The following is a 27,157-nucleotide window of genomic DNA, read 5'->3' as shown; positions in this document are numbered from 1 at the left end:
CCCCCTCCCTGTCACCCAGCCCCCGTGGGAATGGCTCAGGCCAGGAGCTACCATAAACTAGCTCCTTTCTCCCAGGGCCTGGTGACTCCCTGACAGGTTACAGCCCCAAAGACAAACAGATTCTGCCAAGCAAATAACTTGGTTCAGCAGTGGGGGTGTCGGGGAAGGCCTAGGAGTGGGTCTGAGCTGCCAGAAGACCCAGGTGAACTGGGGGGTGGGCTCCCCTGCAGAGAACAAACAGCTGTGGGCACCTGGAAGGAAGCAGGATGCAGGTACACTGTCACTTACCCCAGGGATCTCTGGGCCAGTCTCCCAGGCTCTTTCACTCTGGGCTCTGTATCAGGCTGCTCCCTGAGAAAGTAGAGTCTTGCATTCAGGCCCTTGGGGCAGGGAACCAGCTCTTAGTGGGGCTCGTTTCTTTCATACAATCTGTGACCACAGGTTCCCTTACTGAGTGACCTATAGGGAAGCAGCCAGGGAATCCTTCCCCACCCAACTCTTGTCCCCTAGGATCCCCTGGTTCACGGCCATCATTTAGAACACCCAGCAACACAAGGAAACCCTGTCTCTTAAAAACAAACAAACAAACAAACAAACAAACAAACAAACAAAAAAACAGAGCATCCAGGCATGCGTCTGTAATCCCAGCTACTCAAGAGGCTGAGGTAGGGGGATCGCTTGAGCCTGGGAGGCAGAGGTTGCAGTGAGCTGAGATCATGCTACTGCACTCCAGCCTAGGCAACAGTGCAAGACTGCTGCACACACATAAAAAAGGACACCCAGCTCTGCCAGGCAGTGTGATGGACAAATTTGGGGGTCTGCAGATGAAGGGTTGGCTCCTCAGCTAAGTGAAAACAATGCTCGCATCTGGAGGCTAAAGATCCAAACCTGACTCATCCATTAAGCTGTGAGACTCAGGCAACAGCCCTTTCACTCACTCTCTTCAACACAAAGGGGTGACGATATGACAGGACAAACCTGAGCTCTTAAGAGTACTACAGTACTGCTTCATATGTGCCAATTAAGTTTCTTTCAGGCTGACTCCTGGGCAATGCAATCTGACCACTGGGTAACATTCTCCCCTCATCTGGTTCCCCGTCAAGGTAAACACACTGTCTCATGTGGGGTGGGTTCCAAGTCCATTTGCCAATTGCCTGGAGTGTGGTCCCTACCTAACTCTCAGGTTCCCAGTCCAGCCTACTGAGACCTACCTAATCCATAAAAAGCTAGGGACGCCCTGAGCACCCGGAACTATACCAAACCATGGGAAACAAGATGCATTCTCTCTTCTAAACTCGGGATGGCAGGAATCCAGCTGGGAATAAGGTGAGGGTCCCCACCTCCAACTTGTCTGCTTTCCCAATAGGAAGACGCTGTGTTGCTCTGCCTTCTTCCTGTGCGACTTCTGAATCTGTGCTGTCTGCTAGTCATCACACAGTAAGGCCCAAACAATCCTTGCTGGCTGATGAGTGCTAGCTTGGCTGACATTTTTTGTGTGCTGGGGATACAGTGGTGATCAACAGAGGCATGGCACCCTGGTGACCTACAGGCCATTTGGAGGCAGTTTCATTACCTTCCTGGTCCCCGGGCAACAGAAAGGACAGGAGATCCCATTACAAACCCAGGACTAATTTCCCAAACATAAAATGAATCTCAGGGTCTCAGTTTTCCCATCTGCAAAAGGGTAAGGACCAGAGACCAAACAGTGCACATCATAGAGCCATTATGGGGCCATGCACGTTTACAGGAGGCTTGAGGGTGCAATAAAACCAATACACATGAAAACAGTTTTGTTTTTTTTTTTTTTTGGTGTGTGTTAATTTAATCATACAAATATTCATTTATACAGTAAGGAAAAACCTCCTCATCTTTATCTCCTCCTAGGCACCATGAGGCCCCACCACAAACATCCACCCAGCTTGCTCTCTACACACACCACTGTCCATGTGGGAAGGGCAGCCACTGCTGCTCCTGCATTCACCCAAGGAAACAAAGGAAAGGTATGGCGAGGCAGGGTGGGGTGGGTAATCAGTTTGCACTTCTGAGCCCTAGCAACCCTACCATCCTCTCCTGCTGGGCTCAGATTGAATTTGGGGAGGTATTTATTCTCATGCCCATTTCCCACCATGGCCACCCTCAGGCCACACCAGCTGTTTGGTGAGTTTCTCTCCAGGCTGGAAGTAACTTTGATGGACAGCCAGTCTTTATAGAGGAGAGAAGGCTGACTGCTTCTCGTAGAAAAATGCCCCCAATTCAACTGTCTCCATGGCAAAAAGGAAAAAGGCATGCACACGTGCACGTTTATCCACACACACACACACACACACACACACACACACACACACATACACACACACCTCACTCCATGCACACTGACAGATTCTTCCCAAGTCTGAACCCCTGTATCCCCAAATGGGTTCAGACCCTATCATCTAAGCACGGTGTCTGCCTCACCTCCTGGGTGCCAGTTACAGGAGGTCCTTCCCAGAGGTGGCCTGCAACTTGGTGAAGTTTCTAAGAGGAGCAGGGATTACTGGGGCTGAGAGGTAACCACTGCCATCCCACTAGGCAGGGGAGCAGAGAGGTGCTCTAGGCATTGCTCTGAACCCATACCAGTGGGGAGAGAGAGAACGAATGATACTGATATCTTCCCTTGGCTGGGGAAGCCATGGACCCCTCTGCCTGAACTCCAAGACTTGCACTTGCTCTGGCCTCTGCAAGGAGCTCACTTTGCCTCCAAGAAGGTGCACAGAAATGGTTTGTTCTTGAGAAGGGGGACAAGGTGCTTTGGACATTTAAATTGCCAAGTGAGGTTGCTTAGAAGCAAAAGGAAGAGCAGGATGACTCTGGCAGGCCCAGACCCACTGATGGGGGCCCATGAAGCCCCTGCTGGGAAACTGGAAAGGGTCACCCAGTGTGTTGGACAGATGAGGAAGTCAGGAAAGCAGGGGTTGTAAAGCCTCCCACGATCCTGCCAGGGACAGTGGAGATATGCTGCTTCAAGGCTACTAAGCAGTAAGAACAGCTGGACATGCATGGGCTCCAGGGTGGCAGTGTCTCAGGAGACTGGTACCAGCAGCAGCAGTCTGGGCCTAATGAGGCCCTCAGACAAAAAGCCATCCTGAGGCATGCGGTGTGGGCACCTGGCAGAGACTTCGCTCTGCTCTGCTAGGAAATGGAGCACTCCCATATGCACAGAAAGTAGATGCTCCAAAGTAAGCTCTAGTGAGGTCCCAGACCCAGCTGCACCATGCTTCTCAGCAGGCTGGCTACACCCACCCCCAGGGCTTCTCCATTGGAATAAAGGTTATGCGCCCTTTTATTTTGGGGGGGCTGGGGAGTTGAAGAGGGAATTTCACACAAGCTTTTCTCCCACAATCAAGCTTTAAAAAAACAAGAGTCTCAGAAGAGGATGAGGAGGAACAAACAACACACATTTTTTGGAACTCAGACACCCAGACAGAAACAGGCAGGCAGACCCTCACCCACACCCAGGCTATATGACTCCTTGCAGCCACTCATCACCTGGTCTCCCTGCCTGTCTCATACCCCATCCACCACCCAGATGGATAGGGATGTGGTAACAGGCAGGTGACCCTGCAACAGCACCCTGGATCCATATCCTTGGCTCTCAAACCAACTAAGACTTGAGGGAAGGAGGGGGGTGAGAAGAGATGAGGGAGTTTGCATATTCTTGTATCTTTGGCAGACAGCTGTTCTAGCCTGGTTCAAGCTTCCCATGAAGAGATCCACATCTCAACCTGCTCAGAATCCACGGGATGTCAGGGTGACCACCTGCCTGAGTGAGCAGCCAGCCAATCAGCCTCTTGCTTCAGCTGGGCTGCCACCTGCCCACCTCCCAGCCAATAACCAAGCATCCTGGCAGGGAGGCAGGGCTGTGGAGGTCCTCTCATTTCCATCTAATTGTGGTCTCCAAGATCAAGTAGGCAGTGGCTAGCCCTTCCCCACGACAAATTCCCCATCTGGGGTTGTATTTTCATACCTTAACAGCTCAGTCTCTACTAACAGGCTGTGAAATTATCACAGAGGACAACCGAAGGGAAACAGGGAAAGGAGTTGTGTGACAACAGAGAAGCATGGGCTGCCTTCAAAGCTTGCCTGCTGCACACTTGCTGGCAAGTTGCACCAACACCCGTGCGTGCACACGTGGTGCATACATACACCCAGCACCGAGGCACTGTTCCCAGAGCAAATGGGAAGCCACTGCATGAAGAATCCAAAAGAGCAGTAAGCATGACGGCATTTCTCTCTGCCAAGAGAAACATGGAAGAAAAGCAATTTGAATTGTTACAAGGGTATGCAGAAGGACACCTCTCGGGCTCAGAAAATCCCACGTCACCCGAGATCTATCCTCAAGGCTTCCTCTGCTGGCCACACAGGGAAGTTTGGTCTTCAGAGAGGTTCTGATGCTAACAAGCCACAGGGTTGACAAACACAAATGTCAAAGGTGTAAATCAACAGAAGATTAAAGAGAAAAGAGGAGGAAAGGGGTGACAACTCATTGGCTGATGCCATTAAAAACAAATGGCGTCAGAGACTTCTGGAGTCATGTGGCACAGCAGATGTACTCCTGTAGCACTGATCCGCAGAGTCCTCAAATATGCCATGCCAACTTTTTACCTGAATCTCTTCCAGAGCAAGCACTATTCTATAAAGAATATGTTATCCCTTATTTAAAAAAATAAAAGTAGGGAAAGGGGAAAAAATTAGCATGTGCTCAAAACTACAACCTCTCTGTAGGCAAAATAATTTTTGTTTAAAAAGATGGCTTTTTCCCCCATTTTAAACTTCTTCCCCCTTCCCCAGTGACCTAATGACTTGTTAGACTGATGCCTATATAAACAAAACCCAAAGTGGCTGCATGGATTTCTTCTTGGTAGCCTCAACACCATTCCTGGGATTCAGCATTCACACATGCATACTGAGTTTACTCAAAACTAGTCTGTTCTGCTTCTTCCTCTTCTTCCAGGATGAGAGGGGGTCAGAGCCAGGGGTCTGTGCGATGTGGTCTGCAATCCAGAGGAACCCCTTGCCCTACCCCCCAAAGTCAGGCCTTCTGTCTTTTGTTAATTTTTCTTCTTGCTGACACCCGTTTAAGACTGGCCGAAGGGGTAAGGCCCATGGAGCCCCTGGAAGAGAGTGAAGATAGTCAGTGATGGTAGACACAGCAGTGCAACTTGACAACCAAACCCAGTGCAGGAATCTGTGGTTCCCAGTGAGTCATAAGGAAGCCCCAATGCACAGACAAGGCCTGAGGGTCTTTGCTATACAAAACCTCAGCAGGCCAAAGATCAGTACATTTCAAGTTGCTAAGCTTCTCACTGAATCCACCATCCAAAGAGGAGGAGGGTGGAGAGGTAACTCCCCCATCTTTCAGATGGTAGACCAGTCGATGCCAACCTTCCTCCACCCAGGTCACAAAGCTTTCCTATTTCCTTCTTGACAAAAATGTCTCAACCACTCTGCTCAAGATTCTCATATGCCACTTTATGCACCTTAACTTCAGATGTAAGGCTACCGCTAGCTAACTACACATGTATCAGCAAAAACACTGTAGAAGAAATAGCAGCAGCCTACTTGGCACCTAAGTCTCAGGCACAGTACTAGGGGCTTATCCTACATTGCCTTTAATCCCCACCTCTCCCCTAAAAGCCAGGTGAGTATTACAACACCTATTTCACTGACACCCATTTTACTGCAGAGACTAAGACTTGTTCAAGGTCATGTGGTTAGGCCACGTGCGGTGGTTCACACCTGTAATCCCAGGACCTTGGAAAGCCAAGGCAGGAGGATCACTTGAGCCCAGGAGCTTGAGGCTAGCCTGGACAATATGGTCAGAACGCATTCCTATAATTTTTTTTTTTTTTAATTAGCCAGGTATGGTGGCCTATGGCTATGGTCCCAGCTACTCGGGAGGCTGAGGTGGCAGGATCACTTGAACCTGGAAGGTCAAAGCTGCAATGAGCTGTGATTGCCCCACTGCACCACTCCAGGCTGGGTAACAGAGCAAAATCCTCTTTCAATTTAAACAAAAAAATCACGTGGTAAGAGACAGAGTCAAGATTCAAAACCAAATTTGATGGACTGCAGTATTCCTTCTCCCCACCCTACCTCTCCCTGGCCACATATTGAGGTTTATTCCAGCTTGCCAAAGGCACTTTCTATGTTGCTTGGCTGAGTGGAAGAGTCTTCAGTCTTGCTTCCCCTGATAAGAGTAAGACACTAAGATGTGCCAACATCAAAAGCAGCTACACAAACCATGAACATGCTGGGCCATGACGTGTGCTTCCTCCCCAATCCCTGCTTTTTGTTTTTCCATATAAAGCCTCCCAAAACCAGAAGTGTGTCTCTAGCTGCTTGGTGGTATCACTAAACAAAAAAATCCCAAGGAGATGATTTGGGGAATGGACAGGCCAACACCAATGGAGCATCCAGTAGTAGCATCTAACACGTTCTCTTTAACCCTCACAAGGAGACAAGTATGATCTCCAAGCTCAGAGAGGTGAAGTAACCTGATTAAGGGCACAGCACTGGTGAAGGAAGCAGCTGGCGTTTGCCAAAATGCCACATGGCTGCCAGCCCGAGCAAACCATGCCTCTGGCAGACAAGCTATGGCTCCAACTGTCTCAGCAGCCACAGCATCCACCCACTCGAGCAAGCGTGGGCTGGCGCAGCAAAGGGCTCTTGGATTCCATTTTGCAAGGCCTGGTAGGAGGGTCACATACATCAGAGGTATCAAGTTGGTGCAAAAGTAATTGCAGTTTTTGCCATTTCCCCCCACCACGAGACAGTCTTGCTCTATCGCCCAGGCTGGAGTGCAGTGGTATGATCTTGGCTCACTGTAACTTCCACCTCTCGGGTTCAAGCAATCCTCCTGCCTTGGCTCCTGAGTAGCTGGGATTATAGGTGCGCACCACCATGTGCAGCTATTTTTTAGTAGAGAGAGGGTTTCACCATATTGGCCATACTGGTCTTGAACTTTTGACCTCATGATCTGCCTGCCATGGTCTCACAAAATGCTGGGATTTACAGGCATGAAGCCACCTGTAAATGGCTGGCCTTTGCCATTACTGTTAATGGAAAAAAACACAGTAACTTTTGCACCAACCTAATAGAAAGTAAAGCAGCTTAAAACAAGCTGCTCTGACTCAGCAGTTCCCAACAACAATCATTCATCCAGAATGACCCAAGGAAAGCAACAAAAGCTTCAATTCCTTTAAGGTTTAGAATCAACACAATGCTCAAAGGTCTCCGTGCAGGAAGAAAAAAATGCACAGAAAAATGAAAACCTGGCTGGGCATGGTCGCTCACATCTATAATCTTAGCATTTTGGGAGGCCAAGGCAGGAGCGCTGCTTGAGGTGAGGAGTTGGAGATTAGTTTGGGTAACACAGTGAGACTCCATCTCCACACACAAAAATTTTTTTTCAATTAGCACAATGCATGGCTGTAGTCCCAGACACTCGAGGCTGAAGCCAGAGGATCACTTGAGCCCAGGAGGTCGAAGCTGCAGTAAGCTATGACTGTGCCACTGTACTTCAGCCTGGGAGACAGAGTAAGACCTTCTCTCTTAAAAATAAAATAAAGTCACATGTTCTGAGGGTCAGGAAAAAAATAATAATAAATTAAAGAAAAAAGAAAATTAAAAAAACAAACAGCATTTGTTTCCTATGAAATATTTACCCCTTTACCCTAAATTTAACTGCTTTCCAGTCCAAAGCTCTACATACTTCATGTGGGCCTTTATAAAGCAAGTACTAGCCTTATGTTTTGTCTCGAATACTTGAAGAGAGTTAATGACTTTGCCAAAGAGCTGTTCCACATTCCCACATAACAGATAAATAAAATGGGTTCTATGCAATTAGCAGAAACAGGAATAAAGACATGTGCACTTTCAGATTTCCATTTGAGTGCCCTGGCCCTGACCATTCAGTGTGGCACTTAACTAGTTTAGATTATGGTTATTGTTGATCCTCTATTTACTGATGTTCCATGCCTTTCATAAAGAAAAATGCATTTGTACAGCTTTTCCCCTGTATTAAAAATAAAGAAAAATATAAAGAAAAATGGTACCTAATTCTTTCATCCAGAGAACTACATATTAGAATTGTTGTTTAATTGGTGCGGGAAGACGCCTTCATGAAAAAGCTCTATTTTCCTTACCCCAAAATTAATTACCATCACTTCGTGGAAGAGAGAGAGTCCCAACTCTATCTGGAAACTATTTTATGATCTAGACTCCCCACATGCAGGGCCATAGGTGTCTCCTGTGGATCACAGAACACAGGCAACACAACACCAGTTGTAGAGGAAAAACCTGGCAGAGATTCCAAGAACAGCTTGTCTAGGGAGTTCTATGGCAGCAGGCCAAGCAGGAAGACCATGGAGGTACCTTTTGGATGGAGGTACCTTCAAAATGGGAGCCCCATCCACATTTCAGGTTTCGCTGGAATTCTAAGACCTGGTGTAACAGGTTCTGGTAGCCAAAGACCATCCTAGCCTAAAAGTAGGATCTGGCAATACAGATAATGTTCACTCTCTTCTGGAAATACCTCCTGTTAACACTTGTACCACTAATAAGGAAAACAGATCAAGGGGTAGATGCATCAGATGGTACCACAGAAGCCTCAATTCAACTTTGACTCAAGCAAAAATCAAAGCCATCATGCTAATTATAAAACCCAGTGAGTTTGAGGGAGAAAGCCACTCTCCTCTATAAAGAATTATGTCCTATCGCATAGGGACTAGCAGCAAGACTGGCTTATCCATGCTAATGGAAGGTATAAATACTCAAACCCAGAAAAAAATTCTGGTATCTGACTCCAGGTCTAAAGGCCAGTTGCCCAGGGCCTACACCACTTACATAGAAATGGATTTCCAAAGGCTACACTGAGCAGCCCCGCATCCGCTAGGGGATAAGAAACTGTTCAGGTCCATTGGGGCTGAGGTGTTGCTTGTTTTGCCTCAGCTTCCCCAAAGCTTTTCATTGACCAGCTGTCATAAGTATGAGCATGGGGACCTAAGTTCAACCTGGCCAGAGGGCAGACAAGCCCTCTTAAAGCACAGAGGCTCCACAGTCATTAGCTAAGGCAGTAACACCTCCTGCTCACCAGTGTTGGGGAAAAGACTTTTATCTTAGGCCAGCCGAATGATTACAGTAGATGGGCCAAGCCCTGAACTCCATTTCCACAATGCAATCATAGCTACTGCAAGCCGTTATTTGGCTAATTTCCTAAAATTAAAAAAATATATATTTTATTTTAGAGGCGGGGGGCTCTCACTATGTTGCCCAGCTAGTCTTGAACTCCTGGCCTCGAGTCACCTTCCCACCTTGGTCTCCCAAAGTGCTGAATTTTAGGACTGTGCTTAGCCCTAAAATACTGTTAGAGAACATTTACAGACATAAAGATGAGCTCAGTCTCATCCTTAATAATCTCCTGAAAGGAAAATTTAAGATCCAGTACTTATGATCCTGTCCTCAAAGCAAACCTAAAAATAACTGTCTCTGATTTGTTTTACACAATAATTTATAGTTGCTTCTGTTGAATAGCAAGAATCACTCCTGGTCAGTGACTTGGTTATCACTTATTTCATGTGACGGTAAACCTGCAATATCTTCGAGTCCTTCCTCAAATTATACAGAAGTTAAAATAACCTTTCCAAAAAGGAGTACTGAAAAACTGTCACCGACAGAAGACATTAACTGTATGCCAAAGTGCTAAAAAACAGGCATTTGTTCTATGTCAGTTCGTTGTTTTTTATTTTGTTTTTTTTTAACTGTATTCACCTATATTCAACAGTAGGCAGGACAGTGCTATAAGGAGAGCAGGCTGCCCTTGTATGAGGGTAGAAACTGTTCCTGCCACTTATTTCTGCCTTGCACATAGCAGACTCAAGTATTAATTATGAAATACACTGACTGGTGAGTCAGCCTATTTTTTAACCTTCCAGGAAAAAAAAGAAGGCTGAAATTCCTAATGAAAAAAGGATGTCTCATTGAGAGCTTTTTGGGTTACTCTTTCTCTACACGAAAGCTTGCTGTTTAGATAAATCACAACACAGGAACTTTCACATACCTGTCTTTATTTTGTTTTTATTTGTGACTTGATTTAAATAAATAAGAAGGTTCACATAGGTTAATAAAAAGACAGGCACGTTTGCTCTATGGCTGTGAAATAATAAGCTCTCTCGGTGTATATGGATGGCATTACCAGATAACACCATGAGGACCCTCCTCCTCCTCATTTCCTGGGTCAATCCTGGTCAGTGCTTCTCCCACCTAGTGCTCCTTTTGTATCACTTATGTACACTGAATGCAAACACAGAAGAATACAGGGTTTAGTACTAAGTCCTGTCCTGATTCTGTACTGCAAACATTGTGTGGCAAGGTCCTGCTCACAGGTCTGCCCTGGCTGGCGAGGGCCAGAAACTAACTAGGCTCTAATGAAACCCATTAGTCTCTCATTAACCAGAAATAAAATTAAGTCTGTACTGGAGTAATGAGCAGGGCAATGAGCACTCCCTCAGGAATGCGCAAGCCAGGGCCCTTTCCTTAGTACCTTCTGACTGCTCCGGGAGGCTTGCCAGTGGCATAGCAGGGCCACTTCAGCATGAGAGAAGGACTTCTGCAGGTGATTTAATGTTGGCCTCACTCTATCGCCCAGGCTGAAATGCAGAGGCACGATCTCGACTCACTGTAACCGCCACCTCCTGGGTTCAAGTGATTCTCCTGCCTCAGCCCCCCAAGTAGCTGGGACTACAGGCGTGTGCCACCATGCCCGGCTAGTTTTTGTATTTTTAGTAGAGATAGGATTTTACCATCTTGACCAGGTTGGTCTAGAACTCCTGACCTCAGGTAATCTGCCTGCCTCGGCCTCCCAAAAGTGCTGGGATTACAGGTGTGAGCCACTGTATCTGGCCTGTTCAAGTCACTTTCATGTGATTTTGTCTCCCAAAATTCAAAGATGTATTTGATGCACTGGCTGAAACTGAGCATTAGAACCAGCCAAAGAATAGGAAAAAACCCTACTTTTATGCTCAACGGCTGATCACAGGCCAGGCTGAGTTCAACCAGGCCTTCTGATTGTGCCAAAACATTTAACTCAGTTATAAGTGTGCCGAATATATTCTTAAAGCTCTATAAAAACAACTTTTTACTTTTGCCTCTGTAGTTTTTCTGTTGCTCTTAACTAACCTCTACAGTCCTGTGGGGGAACTTCTTGTCTACCCATTCATCCAACCCTTCATCAGCCATCCCTCCATTGTTCCTCTATCATCCATACTTCCATCCCTCCTCCCTCCATACATCCTCCCTGTCATCCATCCTCCTATCCATCCAAAGCCCCCCATGGCCAAAGGCAACTCCCATAGCCTTCACCTGCCCCTTACCCCCCTTATAATTTTTTTTTTAAACCATGAAAAATAAAACTCAAACATAATTGTGAATAAAAACACATTATTCAGAGTTTCTACATGGAAGTAGAGGATCCTAGCTGAGTCTGACTTCCCCTTTTAGTAAAGATTTCAGAAAAAGCTATTTGTTATTCAGAATTCTAGCTGCAAAGATCTGATGTAACAGCAAGTGTGCTAGAATCCAAGTGGGATGCTGTTATACAGAACTCTTTCATGGTCATCTCCTAGGGCAGAGGAGATTCCTAAAATGGAAGAAAGAGCCAGTAAGAGTCTCACTGGGGAGGACACCCACACAATGGAAGCTTATTCACGTTCCTAGTCATGGAGCCACCCTGCTAGGACACAGGGTAAGGCTGCTGGTCCAAACTTTCTCTCAGATTTGCCATTCAAGCTCCTGTAACTTTCTGTCAACTACCCCTTCCTTAGAAGCCATCATTTTCCCTGTGTATCTTACAATTAATTGACAGGCATCAGCGCCCACAATGGCTGGTGGATTAAGGGAAGAGAGTAAGTTGTCTCTGTCCTTCTTGGTTCCTTTCAGCTATATTTGGTTTCATCTTGCTACTCCCCTACTCAAAAGCATTGGTGGCACTCTCTCCTTTCATATTAAATGTGAACTCTGCTTTGCTTGGCTTTTAAAGGTCTTCCTCTAAAATTCACCCCACCCTCTTTAAGCACACCTCACTCACCACAGCCAGGCTGGCCAATGTCCTGTGAACACACCCTGCCTGTGGTTGCCTCTGGGCCTTCCTGTATGTGGTTCTTCTTCCCTCCAATTGAGTTTGAATCCATCCTCCATCAAGGAATCACTTTTCTGATTACTCCAAGCCTTACTGCTTTGCCAGTCCCCAAATTCCTATGATCACTTGAAAGTCAATTGGAACTCGACTTGACCTTTACTGGCTCTTATTCTTTCCTATGGGTTAGTCACATCTATGTTATCAGACAGTAAATTCTTTGAAGAAAGGGATTAATGGTTGAGCACTCTGGAGACCTCACTTACTGACTGAATAATATTAGTCAGTATTATTGACTGTGTAAAGCAAACGGTTTTATCTGGCCTGTAGGCAGTGAAATCACAGCAAAAAGCCTAAGACCCTCAAACCTTTGCAGGAGAACATCCACAGCTCTAAGGAAGCTCCCATTTTCTCTGAGATACAACAGTTCTTAACCTTACATTCTGTTCTGGTCCTGCTGGAATACAATTACAGCAGACTTAGGTGAGAACAGGTCTTTTGAAACCTGAGCATCTATTCCAGGAGACAAATCTTACACTTTTGAATTATATTTTATCTGTTTGAACCTATAATTTCACTAGTCCTACTTTGAGAATGTTCACCAGAAATTAAAATGCTGAATTCAGAATGTAGGGAAGACAATGAGCCCTTAAAACCAAAATAAAACATGCTGGCAATCTTGGGAACATTAGCTCTGCTTCAGCTATAAGAGTGCACAGGATCAGAACAGCCTAAAACAATGCTCAGGGCCCAAAGCAAATAAAATGGTGTTGGACAGCTTTGAAGCTACTGAGGTACAAAAAGGAAAGTTCCTGGAGATACTTTTTATTCTTAGTCAGATAGTAATGTTACAAACAACAAAAGACATTTTCTAAGGCCCACAGTGTTTGCTTAATTTATTTAAAAAATCCACACAACATTCATGCCAATGTAAACACCAGCAAGGCTGGGAGGACTTTACTGGCTCTTCTGGGTTTTCAAAAGAGAATCATCAAAATATTAAGCCCAGAGTCTCCTGGCAAGTCCCTCTGGTACAGAATGTGCTAATCTGCCAGCCAACTGGGGCAGGTCCCTTGGTTGCTCTACGTCGCTTCCTATCGGCCACAAATTCTTTTGCAGTTCCTACAGATGAATGAAGAGGTCTCTGTGACCTGACACTAAGTGTAAAAGCTACCTTCAGAGAACGCCAACAAACTTCACTTGCCAGCAAACCTCACTGTGGTGTGGTCTAGAACATTAGACTCAAATTGGATCCCTGGAGGCTCCACCCCATAGCCCACCTTCAATTTGCTTTGTGAATGTGAGCAAGTTACTTATAACACTTCCCTATAATTTTTTCAAATGAAGATTATAACTATGAAAGTCACAAGTGTGTTGTGACTGAAGAATAAGAATAAAAGCAGTAAAGGTAATTTGGATAGTATGAAATGGTTTACATGTTAGACAGATAGTTTTAAGCTCAGTCCTTGGACCTCTAACTATGCCACAGGTTCACAAAGGGGCAAATTTTGCCTCCCAAGGGACATCTGGCAAAGCCAAGAAACATTTCTGGTTGTTACACTGTGAGGAGGGAGGGCGGTACTATTGTCATCTAGTGGGTAAAAGGTCAGGCATGCTGCTAACCACTGTATAACACATGAGACACATGTATCCTTGCCTTCTTAAAAAAAAAAAAGACTTAACTGGCCCAAAATGTCAACAGTCTCAATCTTAATCAGTCAGCTGAGAAACCTTGACCTCTACTCATCATTTATGGAATCACATCCAATCTTACAGCAATAGATGCCATCCATGTGACATAACTCTCAAATTTATATCTCCACCTAGACTTCTCTCCTACACTCTATATCCAACTTGGATATGCAACAGCCCACTTGACACCTCCATTTAGATGCTTATATAAATATCCAATGTATCCAAAATGGAACCCTCATCTCTACCACTTCTACATCTTTTCCCCTCTCCATTGATGGTAGCTCCAGCCCTCTAATTGCTCAGGCCAAAAACCCTGGTGTCACCCTTTATTCTCTCTTACATCCCCTTCCAACCTATTAGAAATCCTGTTAGCTCTATATAGATCCAGACATGGACCATTTCTCTTACCTCTGCTGCCACCAACCTGATCTGAACCACTCACTCTTTGCCTGGATGACTGCACTGACTTCCCTGTTGGTCTCCTGCTCCTACCCTTGCCCTGTATTTACCACATAAGAGCCAGAGTGCTCCTTTTACAGCATTAAGTCACATAATATCACCCCTCTATTGAAAACCTTTTAATGGCTCCCATTATCCCTCAGAGCAAAAGCCCAAAGCTTTACAAGGGCCCACAAAATGCTCCACAATCTGGTCTCTGTCCCCTGGCTTCATCTCCTTCTACCCTCCTTCTCGTGGCTCTGCTCCAGGCACTGGCCTCCTTGCTATCCCTTGAACACACCAGGCAAACTTCCACTGCAGGGCTTGTACTGGTTGTCCTCTGCCTAAAATATTCTTTCTCCAGATAGGCTTTACAGAAACAAAACTCGACTTTAAAGGAACTGTAGGACAGCCCCTACGTATGTTCTAATTCTAAAATACTCAGTATATTCAAAGGGAGATTTTTTTATTTGTCCCAGAAAAATAAGACCCCAGAGACCGTATCTTGTGGCCACTATCAAGGAATATAGACAGGTTTGGTCCTTGTGTGTCTGTGACATCAAAAAGTACAGATGCTGCTGTAACAAAAGTGAGTTAATGAAAATTTCAATGCCAACAAAACCTAAACCCAAGTGACTACGGAAGCTTCCAGGGAATCTTTTCCCTTCTTGGAAGCTAGAGAGAAAGCAATAGCTTGTGGGGAGAAGATGTTTAATAGTAGAAAAGTCACATAATATTTGGTCAATAACTGCCTTAATCCTCATTTAAAATGTAGCTGTGCATTACAGAAAGCCCACAGCTGGCGGCCCAGCTAATAAAAATGTGCACCTGAACACTGCAATTGGGAAGCAATGCAGTGCAATGTTAAGAGAGCAGGGCACACTTAGGAATCAAAAATAACTGCTTTTCTTGGTATACTGGTCTTATCACCCAGATACATGACCTTGGGCAAATCACTGAATCAGTCTCAGTAACTGTGACAATACTTTTATCATGGGACATGTGGACTATATGAAGTAACGCATGTCAAGCACTGAGCCTACTGTTTCTGAGGAATAAAAACAAGGCTGGGAAGCAGGGAGGTTACTGGTGTTTTTTGCTATAGGCTTTGTAGAATACCTGGTTCCTTAAACTATGTACATTGATACATTTTAATAATAAAAATTAAATTAAAAAAAGTCCTCAGCACAGTGCCTGGCACATAGTAAGTGCTCAATCAATGATAGTTTTACAGCTCTGATTAATGTACTTTCATTAGCCTGAGAACAGTGTGTTCTTACTACCTGTTCCTTGCCAGAGGGCCAAGTGACACCGATTTTCCATCTAGTTTCTCTTTGAACCATCTTTAAACCTTTTGTGGAGAGATCTGCATGTGAGAATGAAGAAAATTCTAAGGTTTCACGGCAGTGGGAAGGTTACACTGGTGCCCTCTTAACGCCTCACATCAGCACTAGCCCAGTTGAAGACACCAACCACCTACCTTCTAGTCAAACGACCTGGGCAAATGTTGGTCCCAATTCCACGAAGTCATTCCAAACCCTTCCCTTATTATTATGTTAAACTTGTTGGCCATTTCAAAGTAGATAATAGATCCACAAGCTGTTACATCTCCAGGCCCATAGAACAAAAGATCTGCCTTTTCCAACCCTCCTCCAGTACGCCCCACTACTGTTTCTAAACCCTCACCTGGACGGAGAGAAAAGAACTCTTCTATGCCTTAGTCAACACAGACAGCAGCAGGTGAGAAAAAGAGCTGATTTCTGATGTAACAGAAACAGACTGACTCCTGCTAGCTCCAGATACAAAATGCTCTACAGGATGACTGTCAGACGGAAAGGGGTGGGGGTGGGGAAGAGAACAAGAGCACAAGTAAGCCGGCAAGCACGAGTGTGTGAGCAGATGGCACTTGGCAGGGCTGGCTCTGGAGGAAAGGGATGAGCCTCCCCACAAAGATAATAATAAGTTTCTCCTTTTGAAACAGCATTTGATGGAAGTAATAATAGTGGCTCAGACTGTAATCCAGTTTAAAGTGGGAATATATGACACATACCAGCCTCAAACACTTTTTTTTAAGAAAGAACAAACACAAAATAAGAGCCACAGTTCAAGTAACAAAACAAATGAATCTGGAGGTCCTCTTCAGCTCCCAGTGTAAATCATTACTCCTTTAGTGAAATGCTCCAAAGCACACAGCTGTCTTAAAGAACAGCCCCACAATTTTGCCAGCCACACTCTTATTCCCAGCTGTCCTCAATCAGACCATTTGGTGTCTTACTGCTCTGTAAAGGCCTTCTTAGAAAACAATGACATTTAAAAAATTACTGCATATAAGAAAAAGGTGCATCTAACGTTAACAGGGCTTTTATTCTCTTCCCACACCTCTGTGAATTGTTTTTCATCAGTTTCACACTGTCCAAACAGCAGCTACTCTGGGCCCTCAGAGATGAGTCAGAGTGCTAGAACTCACAGCAAGGTTAGCCTTAAGTCAACAGAGTGATCACCTATCCTACCCTGACTTGTCAGAAGCTCTTCAGCTAATCACATAAAAAGGGATAATTAAAACACTTGCTAGCCTTCACCAGTACTTGATCTCACTGTTCACCTGGGACAGACAGGTCAGCCACAACTGAGCTGACAATGAGGCCATCCAATTTCTAACAAAAGCTGGGAGCCAGATTTATGAATCTTTAAAGCAGGTCAGCATGTAATTACTGTTCTGACTCCTTCTGACAGCTCTCCCACAGGGAGAAACCCCTTTGGGTTGTGGGATGCAGCTAGGGGAGGCGGTCCCCCCCAGGGAAAGAGCACTGGCTTCAGGGAGCTTATGATGATTCAAGAACGGCTGGGAAGGACTCCAGGGTGTCCGGTTCCTGGCACTGACAGATGGGCCATTCTGTTGACATATCCACCCAGCCCTCATAGTGCAGGTGCCTGAGGCAATCATAGTGCAGGTGCCTGAAGCAATCTTTTACCTTCATCCTACCAACCTTAGCAAGTTAAACTGTAACTATGGAGGCAGCAAGAAACTACCTGCGCCTACCAAAACTGTGGTCATAGGCTTCCAGAGCATCACGTTCTTTCCTAGCCTTGATGGCAAGCAGGGCTCTCTCTGGAGTTAATCAGATGTATTGCCAACTCAGTGAGCCCTGACACTAGAACCTCAGGCACCCCCTCCTATCTAGGTGATAAAGATGGCATCCAAGCCAGGTGCGGTCGCTCACGCCTGTAATCCCAGAACTTTGGAAGGCCAAGGTGGGCGGGTGACTTGAGGCCAGGAGTTCAAGACCAGCCTGGCCAACATGGTAAAAACCCTGTCTATACTAAAAATACAAAAATTTAGCTGGGTGTGGTGATGTGTGCCTGTACTCCCAACTACTCGGGAGACTGAGGCAATAGAATCGCATGAACCCAGGAGGCAGAGGTTGCAGTGAGCTGAGATGGTGGGTGACAGAGCAAGACTCCTGTTTCAAAAAAAAAAAAAAAAGATGGCACCTGGGCTGAACTGAAAATGCTTCCCAATTCCGTAGCCCCAGAGGTCTCTTTTTTTTCCTCTACTTATTCACAAATAAAAGGGTGCTAATTTACTATAAACACCACATGGCTTGCGTATTTTGAGTGTAAAAATATTTTATCTTTTTTATCAATCAGAAAAAGAAAGTCACTAGAGACCCAGCAAACACTGGAGCTTGTCAAAAAGATGCCACAGTCAATGATCAGATTACTTAAGAGCTGTGTGTCTTATTTAAACTCTGCCTCATTCACAACTTGATATTACTGGTCATCAACTCAATGCAAGCTTTCCCTCAACACAATCTCCAGCCCAATAGGAGGATCTAGAGAAAGCCCAGGTTCACCTACCATGAAATACCTTTTAGTAATGTGGCACCTGGACTTGAATTCCAGCTCTGCCTCTCACTGGCTGTGTGATACTGGGCAGTGAGAGGCAGAGGTTTTGTTTCCTTATCTAAAAATGAGATGATATAGGTAAAGTACTTGGCAGGATGCCTAGCCCACAGAAACAATTAAAAATAACTGATATATACCTGATCTCATCACTTTGTCAGGTATATACTTCAGAACCTCAAGCATGCCTGCCTTTATAAATAAATAAATTACATATTCTCAAGCCAAATATAAATGTTTAGGATTATCTCTGCATTTAAGACTCACCTTTATCAAAGATGTATGACAGACAGATGGTCATTCATATTTATGATAGATGTCCTCCATTTAACCAATTCTTTTCAAAGTCATTTGTATAATTATTTCATCCCTACTCCTCAAAAAAACACGCCGTGACCAACTGAACCTATCTCCCATTGTCCATCACCCAACCTCGCAACCACAGGTCCCTCACTCACTCAGCCCTTGGTACTTCAACTGTTCTCCATGTCCTTGCTGTCTGTCCATCTTTCCAAATCTCATCCATCCTCTGAAAAGCCTTTTCCTTCAATTCCATCTCCACTTCATCTCTGCTTCTCTCTCTTACTGCACCCTTCCAGCCATTACATACAATACAGGCTGGGAGCAGTGGACTGCATCTACAATCTCAGCACTTCGGCAGGCCAAGGTAAGAGGATCACTTGAACCCAAGAGTTCAGGATCAGCCTGGGCAACACAGGGAGACCCCATCTCTACAAAAAATTTAAAAAATTAGTTAACTGTAGTGACATGAGCCTGTAGTCCCAGCTACTTGGGAGGCTGAGATGGGAGGATCACTTGAGCCCAGGAAGTCAAGGCTGCAGTAAGCTGTGATTGTGCCACTGCACTCCGGTCTGGATGGCAGAGTGAGACACTATCTCAAAAAACAACACACACACACACACACCCCAAAAAACAAATTATGCATTTTGACTGTATTATTCTCTATTGACCAAATTCATATTCATTTTGAATGAATTGCTCTCTAATTGCTTTGTGCATGTTTCATTTCCCCTACTGTACTGTAGGTTCCTAGTGGGTAGAGATCGTTTTAGTCCTCAAGTCTCCTAATGTACCACTAACACTGCTCTAAACAGTGCACAGATATATAAATACTTACCAATGACTATCTATACCCTATTCTATTCCTAAGGAGCCCTGAGAGCTAGAGTAGAGCTGACTCAGCTGTAGCTAGAAATGGCTTAAGAGAATCTGCTCAATGCTTCATACAAATGCTAAGATTCTGCTTAGATTAAGAAAAAAAGGAGACCCCAATTTTTCTTTGAATCTAAGTTTCACATTTTCAATGCATTACAGTCTTTTTGTATAGTACTTCTAATGGGAAGCTTTTCGCGGCAGTTCTTGCAAATGCTACATCTAAATGATCCTACAGAGTCCATGAAAAAAATTAGGTAACATTTTAATACCATGAGTTCATCAACTCTAAGAAATAAGTCAGTAACCTCACCATAGTCCAGCCCTTCCAAAAGAAGCAACACCCTGGTAGGACTTTAATTAAAACTGGCAGAAAACACCAGCCCACCATTCCCAACCCTCTGTGATGACTTTGCAGAACCATCAAAGAGGTGGTTAAAAAGCATCAGTCCCTAAAGGAGAGGAAAAAAATTAATGGGCTCTCAATTCAGGAAGGTAAGTGCAATGCCCTGGCCAGGAACAGCAGCCCTCTCCTAAAACTGCAGTGATGGCCAAGCCAGAAAGCTCACAGTTGGGTGAGGCAGCTTCCATTAGAGAAAGCACAGGGGCAACTGGTTTGTTTTGCTTCAGTCAACGTTCATCTTCCCATTAAATTCAACAGACTCAAGTCCCCATTCTAACAAAGCATATTTAGCCCAGAGCTGACCCATTTACCACCCAGAACAGTCATAGACTCTGGAGGGTTAAACTTAAGGAAAAATACTAGAGAAATAGGAACTTAGAAGAAAATATTTTATTTATTAGTGTTAAGATGTGAAGCGTCTTTCCTCAAATACAGGCAATTTACTCTCTTGCCAATTTACTTCTTTTATTTCCTGCACAATTAACAATAATCCACAAAATCCTTTGCATTGACCATTCAATCAACCAATAAATTAATCCTTCATTATGCTATTACTACTGAATGAAGTCTTTCCTACTAGACAATGTGTAGAAAGAGGATTCACATCACCAGGTTTCTTAATTCACCTCTTGATCTAGACCACATTTAAACTACTGGTCAGATTGGGCACGGTGCTTCACGCCTGTAATCCCAACACTTTGGGAGGCTGAGGCGGGCAGATCATGAGCTCGGAAGTTTGAGACCAGCCTGGCCAACATGGTGAAACCCTGTCTCTACTAAAAATACAAAAAAAAAAAAAAAAAATAGCCGGGCGTGGTGGCACGTGCCTGTAATCCCAGCTACTTGGGAGCCTGAGGCAGGAGAACTACTTGAACCCAGGAGGCAGAGGCTGCAGTAAACTGAGATTGTGCCACTGCACTCCAGCCTGGGCAACAGAGCAAGACTCCATCTTGGAAAAAATAAAAAAACAACAAACTACTGGTCAGAAAAATATCATTCTTACAAACTAGTCACTTGCCCCTCAAATAAACATGAACTTTATTTTTAAAATTTAGGGTGAAGGCCAACAAGAATTGAAGCCAGGACAGACATAGCAGTTTATGTGGTAATATGGTAGGATACTGGGCTTAATATGCAGCATTATTATTCAGAGAAGAATGCCCAGGAATGCTCACAGGACTCCACTATATGAACCACCTACAACAATGAACTCCCAGCATCACGACTTTATTCAGCCAACCAAAACCAACAACTGGGAACCATCATTACCTTAGCAGACAAACAGTGAAGACACTGTTTAATCAACTGGCATAGAGAAAAACAGATCAAGAAATCAAACACCTAGAAGGGTACCTCACAACAATCAGAATATTTAAAATCACAGTTAACAAACAATTCTCTCACTTATTCGCCACATTTGAAAAGTAAAAATATCACTGGGGCTCTCTGGGTTGTGGATAAGGAAGTCGATGGGCCATAAAAGACTGAAAAGACATCAACAAGAAGACATGCAAACTGAGTAAATAAAGCCCAACAACAATATTTAGAATAAATAATTGAGCAACCTTCTTTTTCTTTAAATACTAAAGGTAAAGAACTTTACTCTTTCAACACCCAAACCATAGCAGAAAGACAGGAGTAAATTATAAATGTGGATGACGCAACATCCACAGGACATGAAGACGGGGGTGGGGAAAGGGACAAAGGAGTAGGTTTTTGCATTGTTGCTGTTGGCAGGAGAGCTAAGCAGTCTTAAAGAACCTCCTCCAGGGAGCAGCAGTCTAGGATTCTAGGTTTGCCATGAAGCGGGTATCACAAGTCCCAAGGCCCTCCACCTACCCCTTCTCTTCTCCAAGGGCACCTACCTTACTGTAAGTCACTACTGATAAGTTGTTTGCGTGACTGCTGGGAGACAGATTTACAGAGTTCTGTGACAGTCTATCCTGGTCTTGCTCAGTTTGGTCAGGAGCAGGAGCCCATGTGTTTTTGCTGATCGAGTCGAACTCAGAACCCCCAGGGTCTTTTAAGTTGTTTTCATCTGATTGTCGGTTCTTTTGCGGGGAGGCAAATGGGTTGAAGTTTCCTTCTACCTTGCGATGTGGCTGTGTGTTGAACTCCGTTTCAAAAGATGACAGCTGCTGCGTTACTCCTAAAAGTCCACCCACCTCCACACTGAGAATCACCCAGATGACATCTGAAACAAAAAGGTAACTCATATCAATGCCAGGCTTACCCTTAAGGCCCAAGACAGCTACTACCAAAAACCCCAAACACTATCCAAACCATAGAATGAAACATTCTTTTATATGCTAGTTTTAAAAACTTGCTGACAAAGTTGCCCAATACATTTGCATTGCATGCATAGCAACATTTTTGGTAATGCCAAATTCAAATTCTAGTATAAATCCAGCAGAGGCCTGTGGTGAGATCCTTGAAATTCTATTTATAAAAAGCCTACCAGCTGATTCCAATGCACAGTCATCTTTGGAAATCATTATTTCAAAGAACAACGATCAATCGATAGAAATCTAAAAGTTACTGTTCCTAGAATCAACAACTCTTTGTGGTTTTTCGCTTTATTTTGCATGTATTTAACTCAGAAAATTGAGGGCAGGCATAGTTCTGGAGTTTTAAAATGCTTACAATTATGAGAATTGCAACTTTATCAACCTACTTTCCTTTGGGGGCGATTTAGAATGACCATACGCTGTCCAAACTAGGACAAATGAGAGTGAAAGAGGGGCCTATTAATAATTACAAAGGACCAGCACTAATCTAGACAAAATGGAAGATATTATCACCCTATTTTCTTAATCTATTTGACCAAAAGACACCAAGAATTCGGTATGCCTCAGACTTTCTAAAATACCCAATTTAACAACTGCTTTGCTTTTCTGTCATACAGTCATGCATTGCTTAATGAAGATATGTTCTGAGAAATGTATCATTAGGCAATTTCATCACTGAGTGAACATCATAGAGTATACAAACCTAGATGGTATAGCCTACTACACACCTAGGCTATACGGTATAGCCTACTGTTCCTAGGCTACAAATCTGTACAGCATGTTATTGTACTGTTACTGTATTGAATACTGTAGGCAACTGTAATGCAACAGTAAGTATATGTGTATCTAAACGTATCTAAGGCCAGGTGCAGTTTTTCATGCCTGTAATTCTAGGCACTCTGAGAGATTCAGGCAGGAGGATCACTTGAGCCCAGGAGTTTGAGACCGGTATGGGCAATACAGGGAGACCCATCTCTAAGAAAATTTAAAAATTAGCTGGCCACAGTGGTGCTTGCCTGTAGTCCCAGCTACTTGGGGGACAGAGGTGGGAGGATCGTTTAGGCCCAGGGGGTACAGGCTGCAGTGAGCCGTGACTGCACCAATGCACTCCAACCCAGGCAACAGAGCAACACCCTGTCTTAAAAAAAAAAAAAAAAAATTACAGCTGGGGCAGTGGCTCACACCTGCAATCCCAACACTCTGGGAGGCTGAGGAAGGCAGATCACTTGAGGTCAGGAGTTTGAGACCAGCCTGACCAACACAGTGAAACTCTTGACTCTCTACTGAAAATACAAAAATTAGCCAGGCATGGTGGCAGGCGCCTGTAATCCCAGCTACTCAGGAGAATTGCTTGAGCCTGGGAGGCAGAGCCAAGATTGCGCCACTGCACTCCAGTCTAGGTGACAGAGTGAGACTCTGTCTCAAATTTAAAAAAAAAAATTAAAAAATAAAAAAAGCTATCTAAACACAGAATTGTAAAGATATGTTATGAAAAAGATAAAAAATGATATACCTGTCTAGGGAACTTACTACAAATGGAGCTTTCAAGCCTAGAAGTTGATCTGGGTTAGTCAGTGAGTTAGTGTGGCAGTATAAGACATTACTCAACATTAATGTAGACTTCATAAACACTCTACAATTAGGCTACACCAAATTCATTAAAAAATAAACTACAATTTATGGAAGCTACAACGTCATTAGGTAGTGGGAATTTTTCAGCTCCATTATAATTTTATGAGACTACCATCATTGACTGAAATGTCATTAAACATTACATGGCTATATAGGGAATGCCCTACCACCTATCCACACTTAAACCATAAATGTATTTTTAAAAAGATGCATGCACCACGGGACATTTGGTCATAGTTCAGTTCTTGATTTGCTCAACTGCCAAAGCTAAGGGTTCAAATAAGAAAAGAAAGTAGTGGTTCCCTTTGATGTTCAGCACCTCACTCCAGAGAACAGTGACAAGTACATTCCTGCTGGAAGGTTTTCAAAAAGCAAAACACAGAAAGGCCAAGAAGCTTTTAACTGTGTGAGCCCTACTGAAAACAAATATGAAAAATTGTCTAGGCTCCTAAATAACTGTTGAAAGGTTGATAAAAAAAGGTAAATACATTCCATCAGTTAGCTATCCAGAAACATAGATAATATATAAGCCTAGAACAAACGCTAAAAACAAGTAGTGAGGGAAACTAAGGGAAACTCTCTTAGGTTGTGTTTATTCTAAATTTTTAATTTGGGCTGTATATCAAAAGAAGGGAGCCTGACTGGGCACGGTGGCTCATGCCTGTGATCCCAAAACTTCAGGAGGCCGAGGTGGGTGGATCACTTGAGGTCAGGAGTTTGAGACCAGCCTGGCCAACATGGCAACACTCTGTCTCTACTAAAAATACAAAAATTAGCTGGGTGTGGTAGTGCACACCTGCAGTCCCGGCTACTCAGGAGGCTGAGATGGGAGAATTGCCTGAACCCTGGGAAGTGGTGGTTGTATGAGCTGAGATCATTCCCCTAAACTCCAGCCTGGACGACGGAGTGAGAGCCTATCTTTAAAAAAAAGATGAAGAAGAAGAAGGGAATCTTAAGAGTATTACACAGCCATAAAAACATAAACTTAGTGGTTTGGGAGCTGTATTAAGAACTGGTTGTAACCAAACAGTGGAGTCAGACCCTAGTAAGTGGAGATGCAGTGACATCTGCTGTTCACTCCTGGAATTAGCAACTTCTTTCTCTTCTGAGAATAGGAAATTAAAGCCACTAGCAGCACTGGCATGACTCACAGGATGGGCATTCATTCCAGATACACTTATCATTAAAGAAAACATAAATCCTCATGAAAACTAGCATCATAAAAGTTAAACCTCTTAACACTGCACATGTAGTGTGCCACTTCCCTTGAAAATCTGGGACAGTGCCAGAAATAGTGGGTCAGAGGATCTGTGTCCAACGCTTGCTCAACCTCATAAATCAATCCAATGAAGTGGGTCAATCCAATAGGAGGCAGCCTGACGGAGATTCATTCCATGCTCTCCTATCCTAGCTTTCTAACAAGCATTCCTTCACTCTACTATTTATTTTTCCCAAACAGATATGCCCTGTCTTACAATACAGGCTGAGTATTCCTAATTCGGAAATCTGAAATTTTTTGACGACCAATCTGACACTCAAAAGAAAAGCTCATTGAATCATTTCAGATTTTGGATTTTTGGATTAGGGATGATGAACTGGTATAACGCAAATATTCGAAAATCCAAAATAATCTAAAATCTGAAACACTTCTGGTCCCAAGCATTTCAGATAAGGGATACTCAACCTGTACATTTACTCCCACTTCTTGTCTACCACCCATCTGTTTCAAAAATAAATTCTTTTGTAAGTACATGATAGATTTGGCACACTCAGCGGCTCAGCTACAGGTCATATGCTTCATTCTCTTAGCTCAGGAAACTAAATGCTTATGAGAAAGCCATTCTGAAAGCTATTATCCATAAATAAGACTAATGACCTGTCATCACCCCTTTCGCCCTTTGAGAATGAAAGCATCTTTTAGGCTGGGTGCAGTGGCCAGCACCTGTAATTCTAGCACTCTGGGTGGTTGAGGCAGGAGGATCACTTGAGCCCAGGAGTTCGAGACCACTCTGGACAACAGAGAGAGACCTTGTTTCCCTCCCTCCTTCTTTCTTATGTCTTTTTTTTTTTTTTTTTTTTTTTTTTTTTTTTTGTTTTTTTTTTTTTTTTTTTTTTTTTTTTTTTTTTTTTTTTCTTTTTTGAGATGGAGTTTTGCTCTTGTTGCCCAGGCTGGAGTGCAATGGCACGATATTGGCTCACCGCAATCTCCACCACCAGGGTTCAAGCAATTCTCCTGCCTCAGCCTCCTAAGTAGCTGGGATTACAGGCATGCACCACCACGCTTGGCTTATATATTTTTAGTACAGACAGGGTTTCTCCATGTTGGTCAGGCTGGTTTCAAACTCCCAAACTCAGGTGATCCGCCTGCCTTAGCCTCCCCAAGTGCTGGGCTTGTACAGGTGTGAGCCACCATGCCTGGCCAATATCTTTTATTTTTTTAATTAAATTTTTAGTAGATATGAGGTCTCACTATGTGGCCCAGGCTGGTCTCAAACTCCTGGGCTCAAGCAATCCTCCTGCTTCAGCCTCTCAAAGTATTGGGATTACAGGCATAAGCCATTGCACTGGCCAAAAATGTCTTTAGTATGACTCACCAGATCTTATTATACTTAAGCCACCTCCCCTTCTCTTTGCCTTGGCTATTGCTTGGTTCTGTACATAGAATCTACATAGTAGCTATAAAAGGAAGGTCATTTGAGAAGCCATTGATTGATAAACACCAACAATAAATACCCTCCTAAGTTACCGCTGCAATGCGTCATCACGAACAGCAAAATATACTTTCGACATGGTACAATCTCAGCCATATTGCACCACTTCTAGACTTTATATTCCAGAATGTGTCCACCCCCTGCCTACTGTATTTTTTTTTTGGGGGGGGGACCAGTCTTGTTCTGTTGCCAGGCGCCAGGCTAGAGGGCAGTGGCACAATCTCGGCTCACTGTAATCTCTGCCTCCTGGCTTCAAGCAATTCTCCTGCCTCAGCCTCTCAAGTAGCTAGGAATACAGGCGTCAGCCACCACGCCCAGCTATTTTTTTTTTTTGTATTTTTTAGTAGAGACAGGGTTTCAACATGTTGGCCAGAATGGTCTCGATCTCTTGACCTTGTGATCCGCCCGCCTTGGCCTCCCAAAGTGCTGAGATTACAGGCATAAGTCCGTGCCCGGCCTATTGTATTATTATTATTATTATTATTATTATTATTATTATTATTTTGAGACGGAGTTTCGCTCTTGTTATCCAGGCTGGAGTGCAATGGCGCGATCTCGGCTCACCGCAACCTCCGCCTCCTGGGTTCAGGCAATTCTCCTGCCTCAGCCTAGTTAGTAGCTGGGCTTACAGGCACGCGCCACCATGCCCAGCTGATTTTTTGTATTTTTAGTAGAGACGGGGTTTCACCATGTTAACCAGGATGGTCTCGATCTCTTGACCTCGTGATCCACCCGCCTCGGCCTC

The 27,157-nt window shown here is 44.2% G+C and overlaps 1 protein-coding gene across 2 annotated transcripts in view; it reads right to left on the bottom strand.

Annotated features, from left to right (window-relative positions):
- Positions 1 to 3,301: 3,301 nt before the first annotated feature.
- ILRUN (inflammation and lipid regulator with UBA-like and NBR1-like domains) overlaps positions 3,302 to 27,157 on the bottom strand; it is a 111,065-nt gene continuing 87,209 nt past the window's right edge. For both annotated transcript variants that reach the window (XM_017522281.1, XM_017522279.1), the window contains 2 exons: positions 21,647 to 21,975; positions 3,302 to 5,150 (listed from right to left, as the gene is read on the bottom strand). In XM_017522281.1, the coding sequence (XP_017377770.1) occupies positions 5,115 to 5,150; positions 21,647 to 21,975 (365 nt within the window). In that variant the 3' untranslated portion in view covers positions 3,302 to 5,114. The remainder of the gene's footprint in view (positions 5,151 to 21,646; positions 21,976 to 27,157) is intronic.

The sequence above is a fragment of the Cebus imitator genome, unplaced genomic scaffold (genome assembly GCF_001604975.1).
Source record: "Cebus imitator isolate Cc_AM_T3 unplaced genomic scaffold, Cebus_imitator-1.0 Scaffold24, whole genome shotgun sequence".
Classification (NCBI taxonomy): Eukaryota; Metazoa; Chordata; class Mammalia; order Primates; family Cebidae; genus Cebus; species Cebus imitator.
This window is presented reverse-complemented; position numbering and strand designations above follow the sequence as displayed.